Genomic DNA, 17,837 nt, shown 5'->3' on the forward strand with positions numbered 1-17,837 from the left:
ACCTTTACCTGCGGAGGTACGTCATGGACTGGCAAACGATTGCACCTACAGGGCATCCTAAATAACCATTGTGCTTATAGAGGTGAAGTGTGGTTTTCCCTTAATATGTCTCACATATATAGTACTGTGCTCTCTCCTGAATTTTAATGAAGTACCAACTCCATCGCTGGCTGCCCCGATGCATGCTAATTGCCGTCACCGCTCAGATATCACCAGCTACACTGTCATCACCAGCACTCGAAACCATCCATAGGCCCAAAGCACAGAACTACTTTGGTACAACTTTGGCGTTTCATCGTTTCTTCCCGAGAAATCATACATAAACAAATCCCGGGTTAAGACAGCCTTGAAACCATGGAGTGCCCAGCTGAGGCCAACGATGACACCTCACCCCTCAACTCCGAGCAGCGTGACATAGAGCAAAGGATCCTCTACCCCTCTCTATCCCACTACAGACAGGAATATGCTAGGGGAGTATCCGACGATGGAAGTTCGTCAGCAGCAGTTAAATCGGAAGACATTGGCGACGATCTAGACGAATCCTCGGATCTATGGAACGCCGTGGCTGAGGTGATTGATCTGACTGGGGACGAGCCCGCTGCCAAACCCCCGAGACGAACCCCGTCCAACAAGAGAGGGGCGAAGGTGTTGTTGAGTCGCCGGAACGAACCCATCGAGCCGCAGCTCCTCATCGCGGACAGGGACTCCATCGTGAAACGAGGCAATTTCGTCGAGCTCGAAGCCGCCTTACCCGGTCTATGGGAGACTACGTTTCTACTCGTCCAGGAATTGTACCGACCAGCCACCGACGACGATGGTGAAGAAGGCCTGATGCTCCGGGGTCTGCCGTTCACCCGTACCCGGTGTCTTCGCGGGAAGCTGCCCCGGCACCGCAATGAAGTATGCCTCATCCTGCAGGTGGATGCTGATGATGAGCGACCCGACCACATCCAGGCCGCCATCGACGTTCCTCTCCGCCACGTCATGGGCACACGTCAGTTCCACTTCACCAATGCGATGTTCCCATCCCACCGATTCGACGGCACATACAAGTCCGCGGCGGACGTTGAACACTATGCTCCCTTAACTTGTCGATGGAAGTACTGCCTTGTGTACAAGGATGCCTCGTCTCGGCTGAAGGCCAAAGCGGTTCCCATAGAGTTCATCTTGGCTCATATCAACTCCGACGACGAGATGAAAGCGAAGTTCAAGGTCAAGGACTCGGTGTTGATGAACCAGTGGCGTGGCGGCAAAGTCGAGGGTGGCTCGTACGATATGATGGAAGGCGTTGACCTTGCAGTCCGGGATACCATGGCGCTAGACGATGATGATTGTCTGGGGTCTACGCAAACCTCCACCGAACAGGGGTTCCATCAGTGAAGCCGGTCGGCCAACGCTACACCTTCGGCGACATGTTCTCGGGCGCCGGCGGTGCCTCCTACGGCGCCAGATGCGCCGGTTTCCACATCCGGACCGCGTGCGACCACTGGAAGGACGCGCTCGAGACCTACCGCCACAACTTCCCCGAGACGGAGCTGCACGGCAAGGACGTCTTCGCGCTCCTGGCCGAGGTCCCCGACGGCGGCGGCCCCGAGCTGCGCGTCGACGTGCTGCACCTCTCCCCGCCCTGCCAGTTCTGGTCCCCCGCGCACACGGTCGCGGGCAAGCACGACGAGCAGAACATCGCGGCGTTGATGTCGTGCCACCGCCTGCTCCACAAGTTCCGCCCGCGCCTGTTTACGCTCGAGCAGACGTTTGGGATACTGGACCCGCGCTTCGAGTACTACTTCAACGCCTTACTGCTTGGCTTTACGCAGCACGGATACTCGGTCCGCTGGCGCATCCTTCGGCTCGAGAACTGGGGCCTGCCGTCGCCGCGGAAGCGGCTCGTCGTGCTCGGGGCGTGTCCTGGGGAGCGGTTGCCGGATTACCCGCCGCCCACGCACGCGCAGGACCCGGAGCCGGGATCCGGGATGAAACCGTACTGCACGGTCTACCAATCGCTTCGGGGCCTGCCGCCGCCGGACTATGCTGTCGATGGTGCTGTTACTGATGAAAACGCAAATCCCGACAACGGGGACCCGCTGCACCGCGTACAAAAGCTCCGCGACGACGTGCCCTGGGACCCGGACGCCGGCCTGTTATTAAGGGCCATCACGTGCAACGGCGGGTACGGCAACCACCACTGGAGCGGCGAGCGCGACTTCACGCGGCGCGAGTACGCGACGCTCAACGGGTTCCCGCGCGGGTACGCGTTCCGCGGGCGCCACTACCAGCGGCAGATCGGCAACGCGTTCCCCGCGCGCTTCACGCGGGCGCTGTACCGGCGCCTGCGGCGCTGGCTGGAGCGGGCGGACGCGGGGGCGGTGGTGCCGAATGGGGAGGATGGGCAGGAGGTCCGGTTTGGGGAGGTGGGGGAGGGTTCGGATGAGGAGGGGGAGGAGGTTGTGGGGCAGGGGGTTGGTCGATGGCAACAAACGCGGGGAAATAGGGGCGAGGAGGATGACGTAGTGTTTGAAGGTCGGCGGATCAAAACGAGGGAGCCTGCTCCACTGCGTGTTATCGACTGGAAGGATGATGAAGATGGCGACGACGATGATATTATGGAGATTGATGGAAAGGGTGGCGGCGAGGTCATTTTTGTCTCGGAGACTCGGCCGACGTTCATGTGCGTGGATGCGAATCAGCGGGCGCCGCCGCCGGTATTGGAACGTTGGAACTTCCCGGTTTCTTCGCGGGACGATCCTATTGATTTGGATGCCAACGAGGACGGATTACTTTGATCATCGAGAACGATATTTTGGACGGGCAACGGAAAGGAAAGAGATGTCGAGTTCAATGAACGGAAGGAAATGCAGGAGGTATGTTTCAGTTTGGATTTCTGAGATGGCTAAAAGAATTTAACCTCAATTAGGAAGACATTTTATGCAATATACATGGAATATTTACGAGTTTGCTGTTGTTGCTGTCGTTGGCCGAGGTCTTATTGTCCGCTTTGCTAAGTACCCCTGAACGGGCTCCGCGGGTTGCCGAGAGGCCGGTGTCCACATCTTGCCGAGTCGGATACGGGCGAACCTTTCAGCACCCCAAAAGCGATCGCGGGGCGCAGACTCGCATCCTTCCTGACCGTAAGCGAAAGGTGGAAATTCGACTCGGAGAAACCTTGGTCGTTTAACTCCGAATACCAGCATGTCCGCACAATCCACAATATGCCGAAGTCCTTCATTGTCTGCGGCACAGAAAAGCTCGCCTGGGATTGACTCGACGAGTTGAAGCGTTGCCAGCAACTGTTATATAAGACACCCGTCGCCCGTTTGCGAAAGGGTTGAGTTCAGTATGATACGAATAATTCACACGCAAAAACCCCGGATCTCTATTACGTACCTTTACAACCCGCCATCGAAGTCTGTCCTCGGATCATCTTCTCCCCCTGCAAATGGCCTACAAAAGCACCATCCTCATCACCGGAGGAACCTCGGGCCTGGGCTACCAGGCCGCGCTCGACATCGCACGCGCCTGTCCGGCCAGCCAAGTCATCATCTCGTCGCGCTCGGACAAGGAGCAGGCGGCCGCCTCCATCAACAAGGCGCTGGGCCAGGCCAACGTCATCTACGTCCCGCTCGACCTGGGCGACCTGGCCGGGGTGCGCGCCTACGCCGAGGAGTTCGCGGCGGCGCAGCGTCCGCCTATCCAGGCTCTGGTGCTCAACGCGGGGCTGCAGTTCCCCGGCGAGGTGAAGACTACCGTCGACGGCCTCGAGGCTACGTTTGGCATCAACCACGTCGGGCATGCGCTGCTGTTTCATCTTTTGGTCCCGTATCTGGCGGATAATGCTCGGGTTGTGGTTACGTCCAGCGGGACCCGTAAGTAAATTGGTCCCGAGCGTACAAAGTTCCACGACCTAGAACAGAGTCTAGTCTCGTAAATACGTTGCTGACCACCCTGACTGCACCCCAGACGACCCGGAGCAATGGTCCGGCATGCCCCCGCCCATCTACACCAGCGCCGAAGCCCTGGCGCACCCGACCCCCGAGCTCGCCGCGCCGCACAGCGGCCGCCAGCGGTATGCCACCAGCAAGCTGTGCAACGTGCTGTGGACGTACGCCCTGGCGCGGCGCCTATCCGCACAAGTTCCGGAGCGGGGTATCACCGTGACGGCCCTGGACCCGGGCCTGATGCCCGGGACGGGGCTGGGGCGGGGAGGCGGGCGCGGTGGCGCGGTTTCTGTTTGCCCAGGTGATGCCGCGCGCGATCCCGGTCTTGCGCGTGCTCGCGCGGACGGGGAATATTCATCACCCGGCGGAGTCGGGGGCGGCGCTGGCGCGGTTGGCGTGGGGAGGAGGAGGGGGTGAGGGGCGTGACGGGGAGGTACTTTGAGGGACGGAGGGAGATCCGGTCGAGTAGGGACAGCTACGATGTTGAGAAACAGGATGAGCTGTGGAGGTGGACGGTGGGGTTCTTGAGTGGCGGGGATGGGGAGGTCCGGAGGCGGTTTGAGGAGTTACGGTGAATTGGACAGAAGATTCTTTCATTTGGGGGAAACATGTATCATATTGCGATCATTGGAACACACTATAGACCTTGGCGGAAAAGCAGAAACATCGCTACTTTTCAACCTATACCCGCGTTTTATAACAGTAGAGGAGTCGTCTCAGGCACCATTTTGGTTCTCCTCTTCCCTTTGTACCTCTTCATTGACGGCTTGACTGTGCCCCACTTCAGCAGCGTGTTCCGCCGCGTCTTCATCTTGTATCGGCATGACCCAGGGTGACCATGCGTCGTCCCGGAGCGGGGCACTGGTGTAATTATCGATGGAGGACCACTGCGGCAGTTCGTTCTGTCCGTAGCGATTACCGTCTTGACTTGAGGGGTTCACCATGGTATTCGTCCATTGGGTCGTGTTCATATCAGGGGCTGATATGTACTGGACACTGGAAAGATCCTGCAAACAGTCGGGAACGTATTGAGAGTCTACATTATTGTTCACCATAGCTGGATCTTCAACCCAAGAGGTTGAAGTCGGAAAGGAAACGGCAGGCGTGGTCTGGGGCAAGCCGTTCACCCTGGCGCTGTCACTTCGGTCGTGAGCAGGTTGATGGTCAGCCATGCCACCCTGTCCACCTGACGCAGCTCTGGTGCTGGCATGGTGTCTTGGCCGGTGTCGACGGTTGCGACGGGAGTGTCTTTCCCGTGAATGCTTAATACCATAGTTAGTAGACAGATAGATATACAGGAGAGTTGGAGTTAACATACAACTCTTTCAGCCATTTGGTAGACACTGAGTGTCGTGTAGCTCTGGACTTGGATTTCCTAAGGAGCTTTTGTGCTGTCTACCACGACTATATTCCGAGCAGCTAACACTTCCTCCATTTATAGTAGTTGACGCCTTGCATCTTTTCCACCGGCATAGAGTCGAGTCTTGGACTCCAGCCGTGTCCTTATGCCTTTCCCCCTTTGATTCTGTGTGAAGAGACAAGTCATTTTTGAGCTGTCAAAACTTCTGTCTACATTATTGGGCATTACCACGGGAAGTGTTTCCGTTATACTCGTTGCCTCTGCCCTATACGTCCACAGCTGTGGGTGCGGAGGCCTATGGTGTAACCGGCGGACGCCATCGAGCAGGAACTAATGGTTCATTCCCATGGCACACCAAACTATCGGTCGGCTGGAACTGCTCGAGGTTTACCGCTGGACGGGTAGTGATAAGATTGTCCGCCATGTACGGGCGGTTCGTACCAACGCTTGCATGATATATTACTATATTAATTACCACCCCATCGCGGCCGGCTGGCCACAGGAGACCCGTGTCATCTTCACAGCCATGCAGCGGTTATTCCCGGCATTTGGGCCAAGTATAATAGTAGCATGGACCGAAGAGAGAGTAGGAGACGTTTGTAAATAGCACCAGCCTCGTCAAGGGATACGTGGAGATAGACGAGTCAAATCACATCTTGTCTTTCCAGGTCACCGTAATTTGTGATATCTTTGATCGGGCAGCAATTGTGATGAGACATATCGAACCTCAGCCAATCACTCTGTTTCGTGTCGTACGAAACATTTTCCGGCCACCAGAAATCGGATAAGGTCAATATAGTGCTAACCAATCAGTGGATGAGTACCACCCTCTTGCCCGTCTAGCTTCCCCAGGCCGTCTGTCAGTTCCCGTTTGGCATGGCCCACCCGCCCCCGAATCCGGGCCCTTGGGTATCGACAGCAGAAGCTTTATGCGAAGTACTATAGTTGCGGCCTGCTTTCTGAGATCAAAACGCACATTCTGCCTGCACGTGCCCAGTTTTAAAACTACGAGTCCCAACCAACAGGTGGCTACGGTGGAAGCCGGCAGGCAGACTGGCGGTTATGTCGACTCGTCACAAAGCCTGATATGTACCTGCCCTCCCGCTCTGGTGAGGTATCCCCAGACAAATCATCTGCAGATGCGGGACGGTTTGGCATGCGGCCTCTGGGGGCGCCCGAACAATGAAGCGCGGCCACATTAGCGTGGCAAAAAGGAAACAAGGGTGACAGAGCCCAACAATCACACTAAACTGGCTTCCGAGACATTTCAGGGATATCTCATATAACATGTCAGAAATTGCTTCGTCCCATTCTGCAAGGCTCGGAACAACAAGATCAAATTCCCAACGAACGACCGCACTCCATCGGAAGAGGGCTTTTCGATGAACAAATATTTCCTAGTAGCCTGGATCGTGGCCGTATGGTAGGTCATCACAAATGTGCGGCGCATGTGACCTGCCTCAGACTTCATCTTTGAGCGCCTTTGGGGTGGTAGGCCTCGAGTCAAGTAGGAAAGGCATCACGTAACCCAGGTCGAGAGTAAGATGCATCAAGATAGCGGCCCGTAGTATTTTCAACCTCAAGATGACCAGTCCCAGAATCCCCCTTGGCAGCTGGCATGGGCTGGCTAGTGCCCATGGTACAAAGGTTTACAGATGAATTCATAGTAACACAAAGCCGAATCGTCCAAGCAACGCAAATAGCTCCGTAGAAGATTCGTTGCCAATGATGACCGTGTGATTGCTCAAAAGACCTACTACTAATTAACACACCAAGACGCAAGTCCCCGGACACGTATTCCCCTAATGGAAAAGCGTTGCTTTGGTTGGATTATTTTGTACCGAACGTTTCCAACGTTCATTCCATCGAAGCCAATAGTACAGTTAATTAGACCGCCGTGTTCATCAATCACGGGAAGTATCATACAAATAGCAACACCGTCAAGAACAACTGCCGAGAGAAGCGGGAATCGGAGGCTAATCAAAAAATATTCCGGACTCCGGCCGGCGCTATCGTGACCCGAACTCCCACCATCTCCACTTATAAAAGACCAACAATTTCTTTCACACGTTCAGGCCCGAGGTCATTTGCCTATTTCTGACCAAGCCGGTTCTGCGCGCCGAAGTCTTTTGCATTATCATTATTCTTGGGTTTACTCCGAAATGGGCTTTCAACAGTTGCCATACGAGCTCCTCGCTAGGATATCCGATGGGGTAAGGAGCTCCGATCCCGCATCCGCGCCCCGTTCGAGGTCATACTTGCATCGGCTCAACTGACAACGCGTGTTATTGTTCTGGATAGTTGACGAGCAAGAGGGACTTGGTTAGCTTCTCGTCGGTCTCGAAAGGCACCCACGTTGCGGCGCTGCCCGCCCTCTACCGCTCCGTCAGCCTCACGGTCGACGAGAAGCACCTGGAGGGCTACGCCGCCGAGGAGATCCGCACCGCCCGTGAAAAGGGATACTTGGCACACGCCCGATCCCTAACGTTCAAGGCCGCGCTGCACGACAACCTCCAGCTCCGACGGCGCTGTTTCCACTTTGCTTGGTTCAACAGGGACCAGACTAAAGCCATCGAAGACCGCATAGCCGGCAACTTGCTCCCTGTGCTCGAGGCAAGCAGAGATGGGCAATTGCGCGACTTTAGGTAGGTTATTACATCAGAATGAGTAGTAACATGAGCGCTCACATTTGGGCAGCTGGGACCTGGCAGTATGCGTGCCGACAGCGATCCTTGGGCCGGGAGGCTACCTCAACAAGCATCAAAGGGAACTGGAATCCATTCGGCTTTTCACGTACGCAATGTGCTCCAAAAAGAAGGATGGAATCACACTTGGTGGTCTTGATCTCCAGGCCTTCCCGAACCTGAAACAGCTCTCGTGGGCTGGTGCTTTTCAGGATCATGTGGACGGCCTGGCCAGCGTGCTCGATAGCGTATCCCATCAACTGGAGAAGCTGGATCTCGACATGTACCTTTACTACTCGCCGGATTCAAGGTTTATGCCTGACTGGAACAGTGAGGAGGAGTCTGAGGAGCAATCGGAGGATGGAACCCCGGATGAGACCTCGTTATCCGTCTGCTCGAGGGTGTTCAGGCTGACGCGACCGAGACCGTTATCGTTTCCCGCTCTCCGAGACCTCAGTTTATGCCATATCGACATCGATCCTACCGACGTGGACAGGATCTTTGGTTCGATTGATTTCACCCAACTCCAAAGCCTGCAGCTTCGGTTCTGCCCTGGCAGTGAATTGGTTCTCGATCGTCTAGCCACCACTTCTCGGCCGCGCACCCTCAGGTCCTTCGCTCTTCAAGAGTCCGATGTTTCGTTTTTCGGCTCCCCGACGCGGGTCGTTCCTTTCCTGGAAGCCTTCGAAGGGCTGGAAGACCTTTTCCTCACTATCCCCGCGACCAAGGAGACGGCGACGGAGATATGGCGCGCCGCCGCCGGACATCACAAAAGACGCTGCGGCGGTTCGTCTTCCACCAGCGACGACGTACGGGAGGCGACTACGTCCCGCCGGAGCGTATGGAAGAATGGGACCAACTGGACCTGTCTTTGGAATCTTCTGGGTCTGAAAGCAGCCCTGAGGAGAATTCGCTTAGGTACTTGGATCCCAAGAGTTTGGGCCTCGGATGCTCGCCGGAATGGATGGTAAGTATTATTTCCTCATATCCCAATGAACTGGTCCACAGAGATTCGGGGACTGATATGTGTGTTACTCCAGACCCGGATTGTATCCCCCTTTTGCCAAAAGACGTCGCTTCAAATCCTGCACATGCGGAGATCGGGACCAGAGTTTGCACGAATCGCCCGTCTTCAAGGGAAAGCACCACGCGACAGGCGCCGGGTCAGGAACCCCCTTATTTTGGATTTTGAATCTGATTATGAACAGCCTGACGATGACGAGTCTGATGATGACGAGTCCGACGAGTGCAGTGATAGTGAGGGGCACACCGGCCACTCGATTGGCGGATCAGATGATGGACGGTCTGCTAATGGCGTCGCTGCGAGGGAGCCCGGGCCGCCCGAAGGAGGATCCCGGTCGGATGCGTTACATTCCAGTCAAGCTGGGATGCCGGCTCAGATTAAGGCTGACCACGGACAGCTGCCGGCGGACCTGCACGAGTTCCTGCAGTGGGTGTTTGGGCCGCAGGGCATCCGCTCCCTCCGCTTGTTCCTCTACGGCGACTTCTCCTTCAATGGCCGCTTCAAGGACGAGTGCAAGATGATGTGCCGGAATGAGACACTAGAGAGTCAACAAACTGCTGCTGGTCAGGGAGTCGGGCCCCGGCTTCATTATCGGGAAGTGACCAAAGACGATCGAGATATTCTGAACTTACTTGAGAAACAGGAAGAATTTGTCACGGCATGTCCTGTGGATCGTACTTTCGGCTCATGATCCCAATAGCTTCTATAGATCTAGTACGAGGTCTGCGATATACTTGATCATAATGGAGTAGTCAGATCTAAAAGGGGCGCTGACAGCAGCTAGCCCATGTTTCCCTCCACAAGATGAAACAAAGCGAGTTTAGCGAGCATCCGCGTCACCCCTCCGATGCCATCCAGTTGCCCATACACGCATAGCCACTGAACCATACTAGAGATGACTAATCCCCAAGGCAGGGTTGCGAGCATGATTCCATTCAAGATCCCCCACATGAAGGACACTTGGCGCCTTTATCAAACTCCGCCTGAATCTGCTCGAAGTTGATGTCCATCCCCCTCGCCGCACCCAACGTGGCATGCTGCAAAGCATGCAAAGGCACGTGGCCCATGCGGTTGTGCCAACGCCAAACTCGCTCGCTGGCGTAGCTGTCGGACTCTAGCCGTCGTTGATTAACCGCGTCTCGGGGATCCCAGAGGGTTGCGGAAGCCGGGGCGGCGTCGAGCGCGGCATTGGCCAGCCCGTCGGCATCGCGATTGTGCTCGCGACGGACGAGCCAGAATTGGATCTGGATGTCGTCCAGGAGCCCAATCCAGTTCAAGAGATCTGTGAACAGGTCCCGGTTCTGCACCCTCTTGCCTCGCGCCGTCGTGAACCCATGCTCGCGCCAGCCGAAAATCCACTCGGTCATGGACGAGACGAGGTAGCTCGAGTCGGATTTGAGGATGACCCTCTTCAGCGGGTAGCCGCAGGTAATGGACGCCTCCCACTCGTGGGCGACGGCTTGGTGTATGAGTTCCAGCGCCCGCAGGGCCGCGCACAGCTCTGCCCGCTGCGAGGTGGCGTCTTCTGGGGGCAGGACCTCGGACCTGTTCCATTTGCTGTCGGCGCGGAAGAAGACGCCGAGGGCGGCTCGCGCATCCGGCCTTCCGTTATTTCGGCAGGCGCTGTCGACCGCCACGATGATGGAGTGGTTGGGATCATCCGCCAGGCATGTGAGAACCATGGGGAGCTCCACGGATTCGTCGTCGTCGAGAGGCCTTCCGACGTGCTCCTCTAGAGAGAACCTCGTAGCCATGGCTTCTGCTATCGGTAGACGAACGCCGGTGTCTCGTCACGGTAGAATTCGTAACACCCTGCAACTACAGACCCTCTTTAGGTACTTCGGCAAGTTCCGACTGGCTGCTTTAGGACGGTCACGTGAATAGTTGTAACTTCAACCAATGTTACCAGGTCTCATTCTGGGTTTGGGTAGTGAACTTGAAAAGGGGCAAATCAAAATTTTTCCCTATCTTGTTTTAATACACAAAACATAAAGCCCAAATCTCGTACTATTATGCGCAGAGTTTCGAATCCTGACGCGATGCAGGATCAGAAGCACAAGCCACTGGACACTGATGAGCCCTAGGTAAAAAGGGGCATGCTGTTTGCATTGAACACATATCCATTCACCAACAAAGCCCAGACTGAATGCAAAGGGCCATGAGACGTAAATCGATTGATATTTATATTTTACTAATTATGATTTATATGATATACGCTACTTGTGGTAAGCAGATTTAGAAACAAGAAACAACATAAACAATGCAAAGTCTACGTAACAGTAGCAACAATTACTCGCGCACGCAGAATCATTACTTACTTGGGCATGTGAGGCATCGGTATAGCGTCACATAGACAAAATATACGCCTTCCCTCGAAGTAGCCGCGACCGTAGTGGATGAAGAGCCGCTCCCCGGGGTACAGGTCGCGGTTCTCCTGGAGGAGGATCGTCTGCCGGCGCCCGATCATGGCCATCTTGACGCCGACGTTGGGCTTGCAGTGGTGGTTGGCGAAGCGGGTGTAGTTGACAAACTCGCGCGCGTCCACCGTGGCGACGCCGCCGAGGTCGAACGCGTACGTGTAGTCGGCGATCCGGCTGCCCCGGCCGCTCGCCTGCACGAGCTCGCCCAGGTACTGCCCGAGCATCTCCTGCCGGCGGATCGGCCGGGCCAGGTCGTCCTTGAGGAACAGGCCGAGGCCCATGTCGCCCGCCTCGCGCAGCTCGACCGCGCGGTCGAACCGCCGGACCGGGCCGCGCAGGTACCGGGCGTAGCACGCGTCGCCTTCGCACTGGTCGCCGAACTCCTTGCACACCTCGCAGGCGACATCGTCGATCCTGAAGCGGAGGATTTTGGCGATGTTCAGCTCGGTCTCGCTCTTGTGGGGCGGCGGGGCGGTGGAGGGTTGGGAGCCGCTGCCTGGACCCTTGCCTCGGCCCTTGCCGCTTTCTTGGCCGCCTCCTTTGCTGCTATGCGTGCCGATCGCCGCAATAGCAGTCCTGCAGGGGCAGTGGCAGGACCAGTGGCAGGGCCAGTGGAAGGGCCAGTGGAAGGGCCAGTGGAAGGGCCAGGGGCAGTGGAAGGAGCCGGGGGAGCCGGGGGAGCCTGGTACAGCATCTTTTTAGGCCATCTCTCCTTTTTGATGACGTGTTCCTGGACGTGTCGTGGCCGGTCCTTCCTGTTGTGGCCGACGTTTCTCAGCCGGCCGGAAGCGCTCCTGTACTTGAAGTTCCGCTTCTCCCCGACGGGATGCCCTTGGAGAATGGGGGTCGGCTGTAGTCTACTTCCACGATTAGATTCTCATAATCGGGATCCTCCGGCACGAAGCGGATCGCGTCCAGTGCCTTCACGTTCTCCATGTTCTCCATGATTCGCTCTCCGGGCTCGATTGGCTCAACGATCGGGAACCTTTCGGCTGGGTCTACGATTAGGAACATTATTTCGGTTGTTAACTTACACAATGTGGTCTTTTACATCTATTTTGCTGATACAGTACCCCGAAGCGAACTTGATGCTTGAGACGTATTCGTTTAAAGAACTGTCAGCTGGTTGGATGGATGCTTACTCTTTACACTTGTCTATGCCAAATACCTCCTGAGCAAGAGGGCCGTCGAGGGTAATCTTATACGCCCCGACTTGCGCCCAAGTCTTGTCAGGAAATAATGGCTTTGCGAATAAACAGGAAACACAGCTTCTGATCAAGGCCATTGTAAAGAACAGGCGTTGCTTTGATGCAGGGGATGCACATTGTAGTCCGAGAGGATAAGCAAAAGAACAAAAACAAAAAGGTCAATGAACAATTATACAATAAAGAATTGTGTAACAAGCACCCATTGTCGCTTTGAAGGGTCTTCCCAATTATTTTCAACAATGGAAACTGACAAGAAAACAGAACATTGCATTTCAAAGGCTCAGGAGTCAGTTCAAGAAATGCGGCTTGAACAGTGCGTGGTCCCGGTGGTCGAGGAGGATAGTTGTCAAAATCGCTGGTGCTTTCAAGACATAGAAGGGTAAGGTGGTAGTCAATATGAGTTCTCTTACGCCGGCCTCTACGCACCGATATTTAGCATGTAATGTATTTATTTTCTTCAGCGGTAAACATCCAGACTGCCCACACATGGTTTGGGTAAGCAATGGGGGTAATAGGGGTAAAGGTTTCACCGTAACCCAGCCCCTCTTTTCTGATCACCCCTTTAGAAAATAATAAGTCTTATGGACTAACCGGGAAAATGTGTGCGATATGAGCCAACTTCAATACGTCATATTCCATCCAACTCGCTCAGATAGGTAATGTCACGACGCAAACCTGCGTGCAGCCGGAAGCCAGTCTGACTTGCCCAGAAGGCCTGCTTTGAACAGGCGGAAGAGAGGAGGAGGGGGTGGGTTGCAGTGAACTGCAACACACCCCTGTTACCAACCAGCTGTTTGCTCCCATTCCCAAGGCAGCAAGTCGCCACAGCGAATGTTACGCGTCATGGCCAAGGTCCGTCCTGGGTTGATTAAGCGACGCGTCTTGGGCAAAATTCCCCGAAACCTCATTCACCAATCACACGGCCCGATGCATTACCGCGTATCATCAACAGTAGCCATCGCGCCACTGCAAGCAATAACAGGTTGATGTTAAGCTGCTCTTACCCAAACCCTAACCCTGATGAAACCAGACCACTCACCCCTCTCTCTGCCTTTTCCCCTTCTCTTTCTCTCTCTGTCTTTCTTTCTCTGTCCTAACGTACCCCACAAGCGAGCTGCGCACACAAGCGAGCTGCGCACACAAGCGAGCTGCGCACACAAGCGAGCTGCGCACACAAGCGAGCTGCGCACACAAGCGAGCTGCGCACTTTTAATTAATTTTACTATAATTAACGTTATATTAACTTTTCTCTTTTAATAAACATAGAATTAAAAAACAAAGAAAAAGAGTTTAATTTAGCGCTTTAAGCGTTTTAAAATAACCCGAAATTAAGTGTACGAAAAGCTGCAGCGATATATTATGTCCTAGAGTCGACGTTACGCAGCCGACGATGCGGAATTCGACCACGATCCGAAATCTCTATAAACTCTCGAAAGCTTTCTAATTCCGAAAAGGAATTAATTATTTAATATATTATTAATTTAAATACGCGATCGTTTTTTCCCCGGTTAAGTAGTATAAAAAATATAGCGAATCGATTATTTAGCTTACGCGACACGGAACGCGTCGGCGTTAATTAAACTTTTAACTTTATACGATAATAATTAAACCTCCGAATACGTTTTAACCGAAAAATCGATTATTAAAGAGTTTTTTACGAAAATTTTAACGCGTATCGCGCGTAGTTTACTCTCGTACGGAATATAATTAATAAATATAAGATTTAAAAAAGGATATATATAATTTCGACGAAACCGGGTTTTTTATAAGCTAAATCTCGTCCGAAATAATCGTAACCACCTCCGATCGACGCGGAAAGCTTAAGGCAGTACAGCAAAAGAACCGAGAATAGGTTATAATTATCCAGGGCGTCGGATTATACGGTTACGCTATCCCTTCGTACATTATTTTTACCGGGAAAACGCACCTCTTTTCCTAGTACGAAAACAGCCTATTATTAAAAAACTAGGTAATCGCAATTACTAAAAATAGCTAGACCACGAATAAAAAAAGCGAGAATTAGATTCGACACTTCGATAAACACACGAAGTTTCGTACGAAGGGTGCTTACCGCCTATTAATCTTTAACGGCTATAAGAGCTACCACTCGATAGCTTTTAAGCTTTACTATAAAAAGAACTCGATTATTATACTTTATATGCTTTTTTATTCGTCGTATAAGCTCTAGCTTTTTAATATCGATTATTTTCGTGCGTTAAAAAAAGCGTACGGGAAAAAAATTAAAAGTCTTATACGGGCGCATATTACCCACATTTTAAAGGAAAACTTCCTACTAACGTTTTTAAAAGCGTTCTAAGCGACTTTCACCGTTTCGAATAAACAAGGAGGCTTTCGAGGGATAGGACTCGTCCCGTACGATCCGGAATATATTATTTTATAGTTAAATATAAAACTACGTATTTTAATATCTCCGGGGACGTTTTCCGGCTTACTTATTCCTTAGGAATTAAAAACCTTAAATAACTTAATTAAGGGTTAATCTTAAACCGAATACGTTTAAAACCGTATCGTACGGCATTAAAATAACTCTCCGACGCTTATTTTAATTAGTATTAACTAAATCGTAAAGGTTATAATATATATTATACACCGAATTACTTTTTTAAAAAGTGAAAACGCGACACTTTAAAAGGTAAATAAAATACTTAACTAACGCCGCCGTACGAAAAAAAACGGCTACAGGATAAAGGATTACTTCGTATATAAACTAGAAAAAACCTACAGTTTCAAAGGGACGTTAATGAATAGTTACAGGATAAATCGCGCCGGAGTAGTGGTCGTACGAAAAGGCCTAAGACGCGCCCGCGGCGCTATAAAATCTACGAGGAGCCCGGGCATAATGCGCGCACTTATTAAAATAATATAGAAACCTTTAAAAATAATAATTATTAATAAATTTAATTAATTATAAACGTTATAATTAAATTAATTTATAACTTATAATGCTTAATAGTGGAAAGTGCGCAGCTCGCTTGTGTGCGCAGCTCGCTTGTGGGGTACGTTACCCCTTTATTCCTATTTTTCAAGATCCTACCAAGCTTGGGATTGTTTATCTCAATCACAACGTGCACCCATCATCGTAAACACGGGCACTCAGGTCATCGACGCCTTTTGGTTGTCGAGTTTGACATCGCAACAACGCATAATGGGGCTCCAACAGATGCCACTCGAAGTGCTCTGTCTGATCTGCCGCGAGGTAAGGGGCCATTCTATCCAGCCTTGCAACATGGTTCAACCCAGCTAACGTTGCATGGTTTCAGTTGACGAAGACGGAAGACTTGGCCAGCCTCTGTCTGGTCTCAACGAAGATCAGGGCTGCAGCATTGCGCTTCCTTTACCAATCTATTACCCTCGGTACCGACGACCATTCGTGCTTAACCAATACGTCCGATGGGTTTTCCCTCATCTTTCTGGCGGCTTATGATGCTGAGGAGTTCTTTCTCGCTCGCAAACATGGTTATTTGCAATACACCAAGTCTCTGTCTATCAAAGCCCCGTTCTATAAAGTGGATAATGGTCATGAACACTGCTTCCACACTTGTGAGGAGGCGCAAAGTATCGAAGATCAAATAGCAGGCAATCTCCTTCCTGTGTTTAACGCATGCAAGGAAGGCATCTTGCAAAGTTTCAGGTGGGCTACTCCGGAAACTATTTCATTTCCCTGCTTGCTCTTTGCCTGACTATTCTACAGCTGGGAAACTGGTATTTGCCCCCTCAATCGATACTCGGTCCTACAGGCTACCTTCCGACAAACCAGAGGAACATCACGTCACTCCGACTCGTTACGACCGGAGACTGTGCATGGACACTCTCAAGCAATCCGATGCATCCCAAGGTTCCTCCACCCCCAGCATTATCGAGTTTCTCGAAGCTGAGGGGGTTTTCCTGGGCTGGCCCATCTTCCACTGATTTCAACTCATTGAGGGCCTTGCTCCTACGAGTGGCTCCGCAGCTAACCAAGCTGGAGCTCAACCACGAGTGGTATTGCCATCAGTTCTTCCACGAGAGGAATAGGGTTCCAATGCCGCCGTTCTCCGAAACTGTGCTGCGGCTGCACCGCCCTGAGCCCATCGTGTTCTTGGCTCTGACGAGTCTTTCTCTTTCAAACATCAGCCTTGATGCCCACAATCTCGCCATTGTCAAGTCCATCCCCTTTTCCAATCTTGAGCATCTCAAATTGCTCTTCTGCCCCGGTACGGATCATATCCTCCGGTATCTCGCTGCATCGAGTTCGATCAGGTTACGAACCTTTGAGTTTGAAATAGGCTACTACTCTATTACATCTAATGATGAAGAGGCAGAGATGGCGGCCATCACCGATACTCTCTCCCTTCCGCCACAAGACTTCGCTCCGATTGTTGCACATGCGGTGCTCCGGGCAAGACTTAGGTCAAGATGAGGCACTCCTCAACTCACCTGGTGATGCGATGATCCATTCCATAATCGAAGATGCCCGTAAGGTGTTTCGGTCAGATCTGCATCACTTCCTGCAATGGGTTTTCGGACCTCACGGCATCCATTCCCTCCAATTGGTTGTCTACGGGGATTTCTCACACAACGGCCGATACAAAGAGTATTGCCAGATGATTTGTCGCAATGAGATATCCGAAACAGGGGTTGCGGGCGCCGAACCTACGTTCTACCGCCAAGTGACAGAGGAGGATCGAGGGCTTATCAGCCTACTCGAGGAGAACGACGACCTTGTTTCGGCGTGTCCATCTGACAGCCTTTTCACCGGATATCCCCCCGAAGAGATAGGCGCCGGCTGACTTGGCAACGCGCCCAAGTTGGAAAAGAACAATTTGCTATTTCACCAGTCCCTCGTTACTGTGACATCCCGACTTTCGCCCGCACCCCTGGAAATTGGACTCAAATGGGCAGGCCCCTTTTACGCACTTGTGGACGTCGTTGGCATTCTATTCTTTCGAATGACTCCACCCCCCGCTGATTTTTCTTTTCTCCTTCGTCCTGTCTCTTCTGCTTTCTGTCTCTTCTTCGTTTTCCTTCCTGTTTATCGCTTGCTTTTGTTCCCTCTCTTTAAACTCCGGGTTCGACGGCATCATCTGTGTGTAATTTTGCTACTATCTTGGAAAACTTGCCTGTGGTTATTCAGTCTCGGTTTTACGTGTTCATACGCAGAAAGAGGCAGGAAAAGGAAAATGAGAGCATGGAATCGAACATGCTC

The 17,837-nt window shown here is 52.7% G+C and overlaps 9 protein-coding genes across 9 annotated transcripts; 6 read left to right on the plus strand and 3 right to left on the minus strand.

Moving 5' to 3' along the window:
- Nucleotides 1-354: 354 nt before the first annotated feature.
- On the plus strand, nucleotides 355-2,783 carry PG997_000073 (uncharacterized protein; the record flags this gene model as incomplete). The annotated part of the gene is made up of 2 exons (XM_066804388.1): nucleotides 355-1,333; nucleotides 1,366-2,783. 2 exons carry the CDS (start codon nucleotides 355-357, stop codon nucleotides 2,781-2,783), a joined length of 2,397 nt encoding a protein of 798 aa, XP_066674161.1.
- Nucleotides 2,784-3,436: 653 nt separating this feature from the next.
- Nucleotides 3,437-4,352, plus strand: PG997_000074 (uncharacterized protein; the record flags this gene model as incomplete). Its single annotated transcript, XM_066804389.1, has 2 exons — nucleotides 3,437-3,863; nucleotides 3,958-4,352. 2 exons carry the CDS (start codon nucleotides 3,437-3,439, stop codon nucleotides 4,350-4,352), a joined length of 822 nt encoding a protein of 273 aa, XP_066674162.1.
- A 299-nt stretch (nucleotides 4,353-4,651) lies between these two features.
- Nucleotides 4,652-4,879, minus strand: PG997_000075 (uncharacterized protein; the record flags this gene model as incomplete). The annotated part of the gene is made up of 1 exon (XM_066804390.1): nucleotides 4,652-4,879. The coding sequence occupies one exon, from the start codon at nucleotides 4,877-4,879 to the stop codon at nucleotides 4,652-4,654; it is 228 nt and encodes a 75-aa protein (XP_066674163.1).
- A 2,578-nt stretch (nucleotides 4,880-7,457) lies between these two features.
- Nucleotides 7,458-7,944, plus strand: PG997_000076 (uncharacterized protein; the record flags this gene model as incomplete). Its single annotated transcript, XM_066804391.1, has 2 exons — nucleotides 7,458-7,508; nucleotides 7,597-7,944. The coding sequence occupies 2 exons, from the start codon at nucleotides 7,458-7,460 to the stop codon at nucleotides 7,942-7,944; spliced, it is 399 nt and encodes a 132-aa protein (XP_066674164.1).
- Nucleotides 7,945-8,095: 151 nt separating this feature from the next.
- On the plus strand, nucleotides 8,096-8,950 carry PG997_000077 (uncharacterized protein; the record flags this gene model as incomplete). The annotated part of the gene is made up of 1 exon (XM_066804392.1): nucleotides 8,096-8,950. The coding sequence occupies one exon, from the start codon at nucleotides 8,096-8,098 to the stop codon at nucleotides 8,948-8,950; it is 855 nt and encodes a 284-aa protein (XP_066674165.1).
- A 120-nt stretch (nucleotides 8,951-9,070) lies between these two features.
- On the plus strand, nucleotides 9,071-9,694 carry PG997_000078 (uncharacterized protein; the record flags this gene model as incomplete). Its single annotated transcript, XM_066804393.1, has 1 exon — nucleotides 9,071-9,694. One exon carries the CDS (start codon nucleotides 9,071-9,073, stop codon nucleotides 9,692-9,694), a length of 624 nt encoding a protein of 207 aa, XP_066674166.1.
- Nucleotides 9,695-9,938: 244 nt separating this feature from the next.
- On the minus strand, nucleotides 9,939-10,757 carry PG997_000079 (uncharacterized protein; the record flags this gene model as incomplete). Its single annotated transcript, XM_066804394.1, has 1 exon — nucleotides 9,939-10,757. One exon carries the CDS (start codon nucleotides 10,755-10,757, stop codon nucleotides 9,939-9,941), a length of 819 nt encoding a protein of 272 aa, XP_066674167.1.
- A 560-nt stretch (nucleotides 10,758-11,317) lies between these two features.
- On the minus strand, nucleotides 11,318-12,437 carry PG997_000080 (uncharacterized protein; the record flags this gene model as incomplete). Its single annotated transcript, XM_066804395.1, has 3 exons — nucleotides 11,318-11,961; nucleotides 12,021-12,153; nucleotides 12,285-12,437. 3 exons carry the CDS (start codon nucleotides 12,435-12,437, stop codon nucleotides 11,318-11,320), a joined length of 930 nt encoding a protein of 309 aa, XP_066674168.1.
- A 4,038-nt stretch (nucleotides 12,438-16,475) lies between these two features.
- PG997_000081 (uncharacterized protein) lies at nucleotides 16,476-17,051 on the plus strand (the record flags this gene model as incomplete). The annotated part of the gene is made up of 1 exon (XM_066804396.1): nucleotides 16,476-17,051. The coding sequence occupies one exon, from the start codon at nucleotides 16,476-16,478 to the stop codon at nucleotides 17,049-17,051; it is 576 nt and encodes a 191-aa protein (XP_066674169.1).
- Nucleotides 17,052-17,837: the final 786 nt, after the last annotated feature.

This window comes from Apiospora hydei (assembly GCF_038363865.1).
Source record: "Apiospora hydei strain CBS 114990 chromosome Unknown utg000002l_segment0_segment0, whole genome shotgun sequence".
Taxonomy (NCBI): Eukaryota; Fungi; Ascomycota; class Sordariomycetes; order Amphisphaeriales; family Apiosporaceae; genus Apiospora; species Apiospora hydei.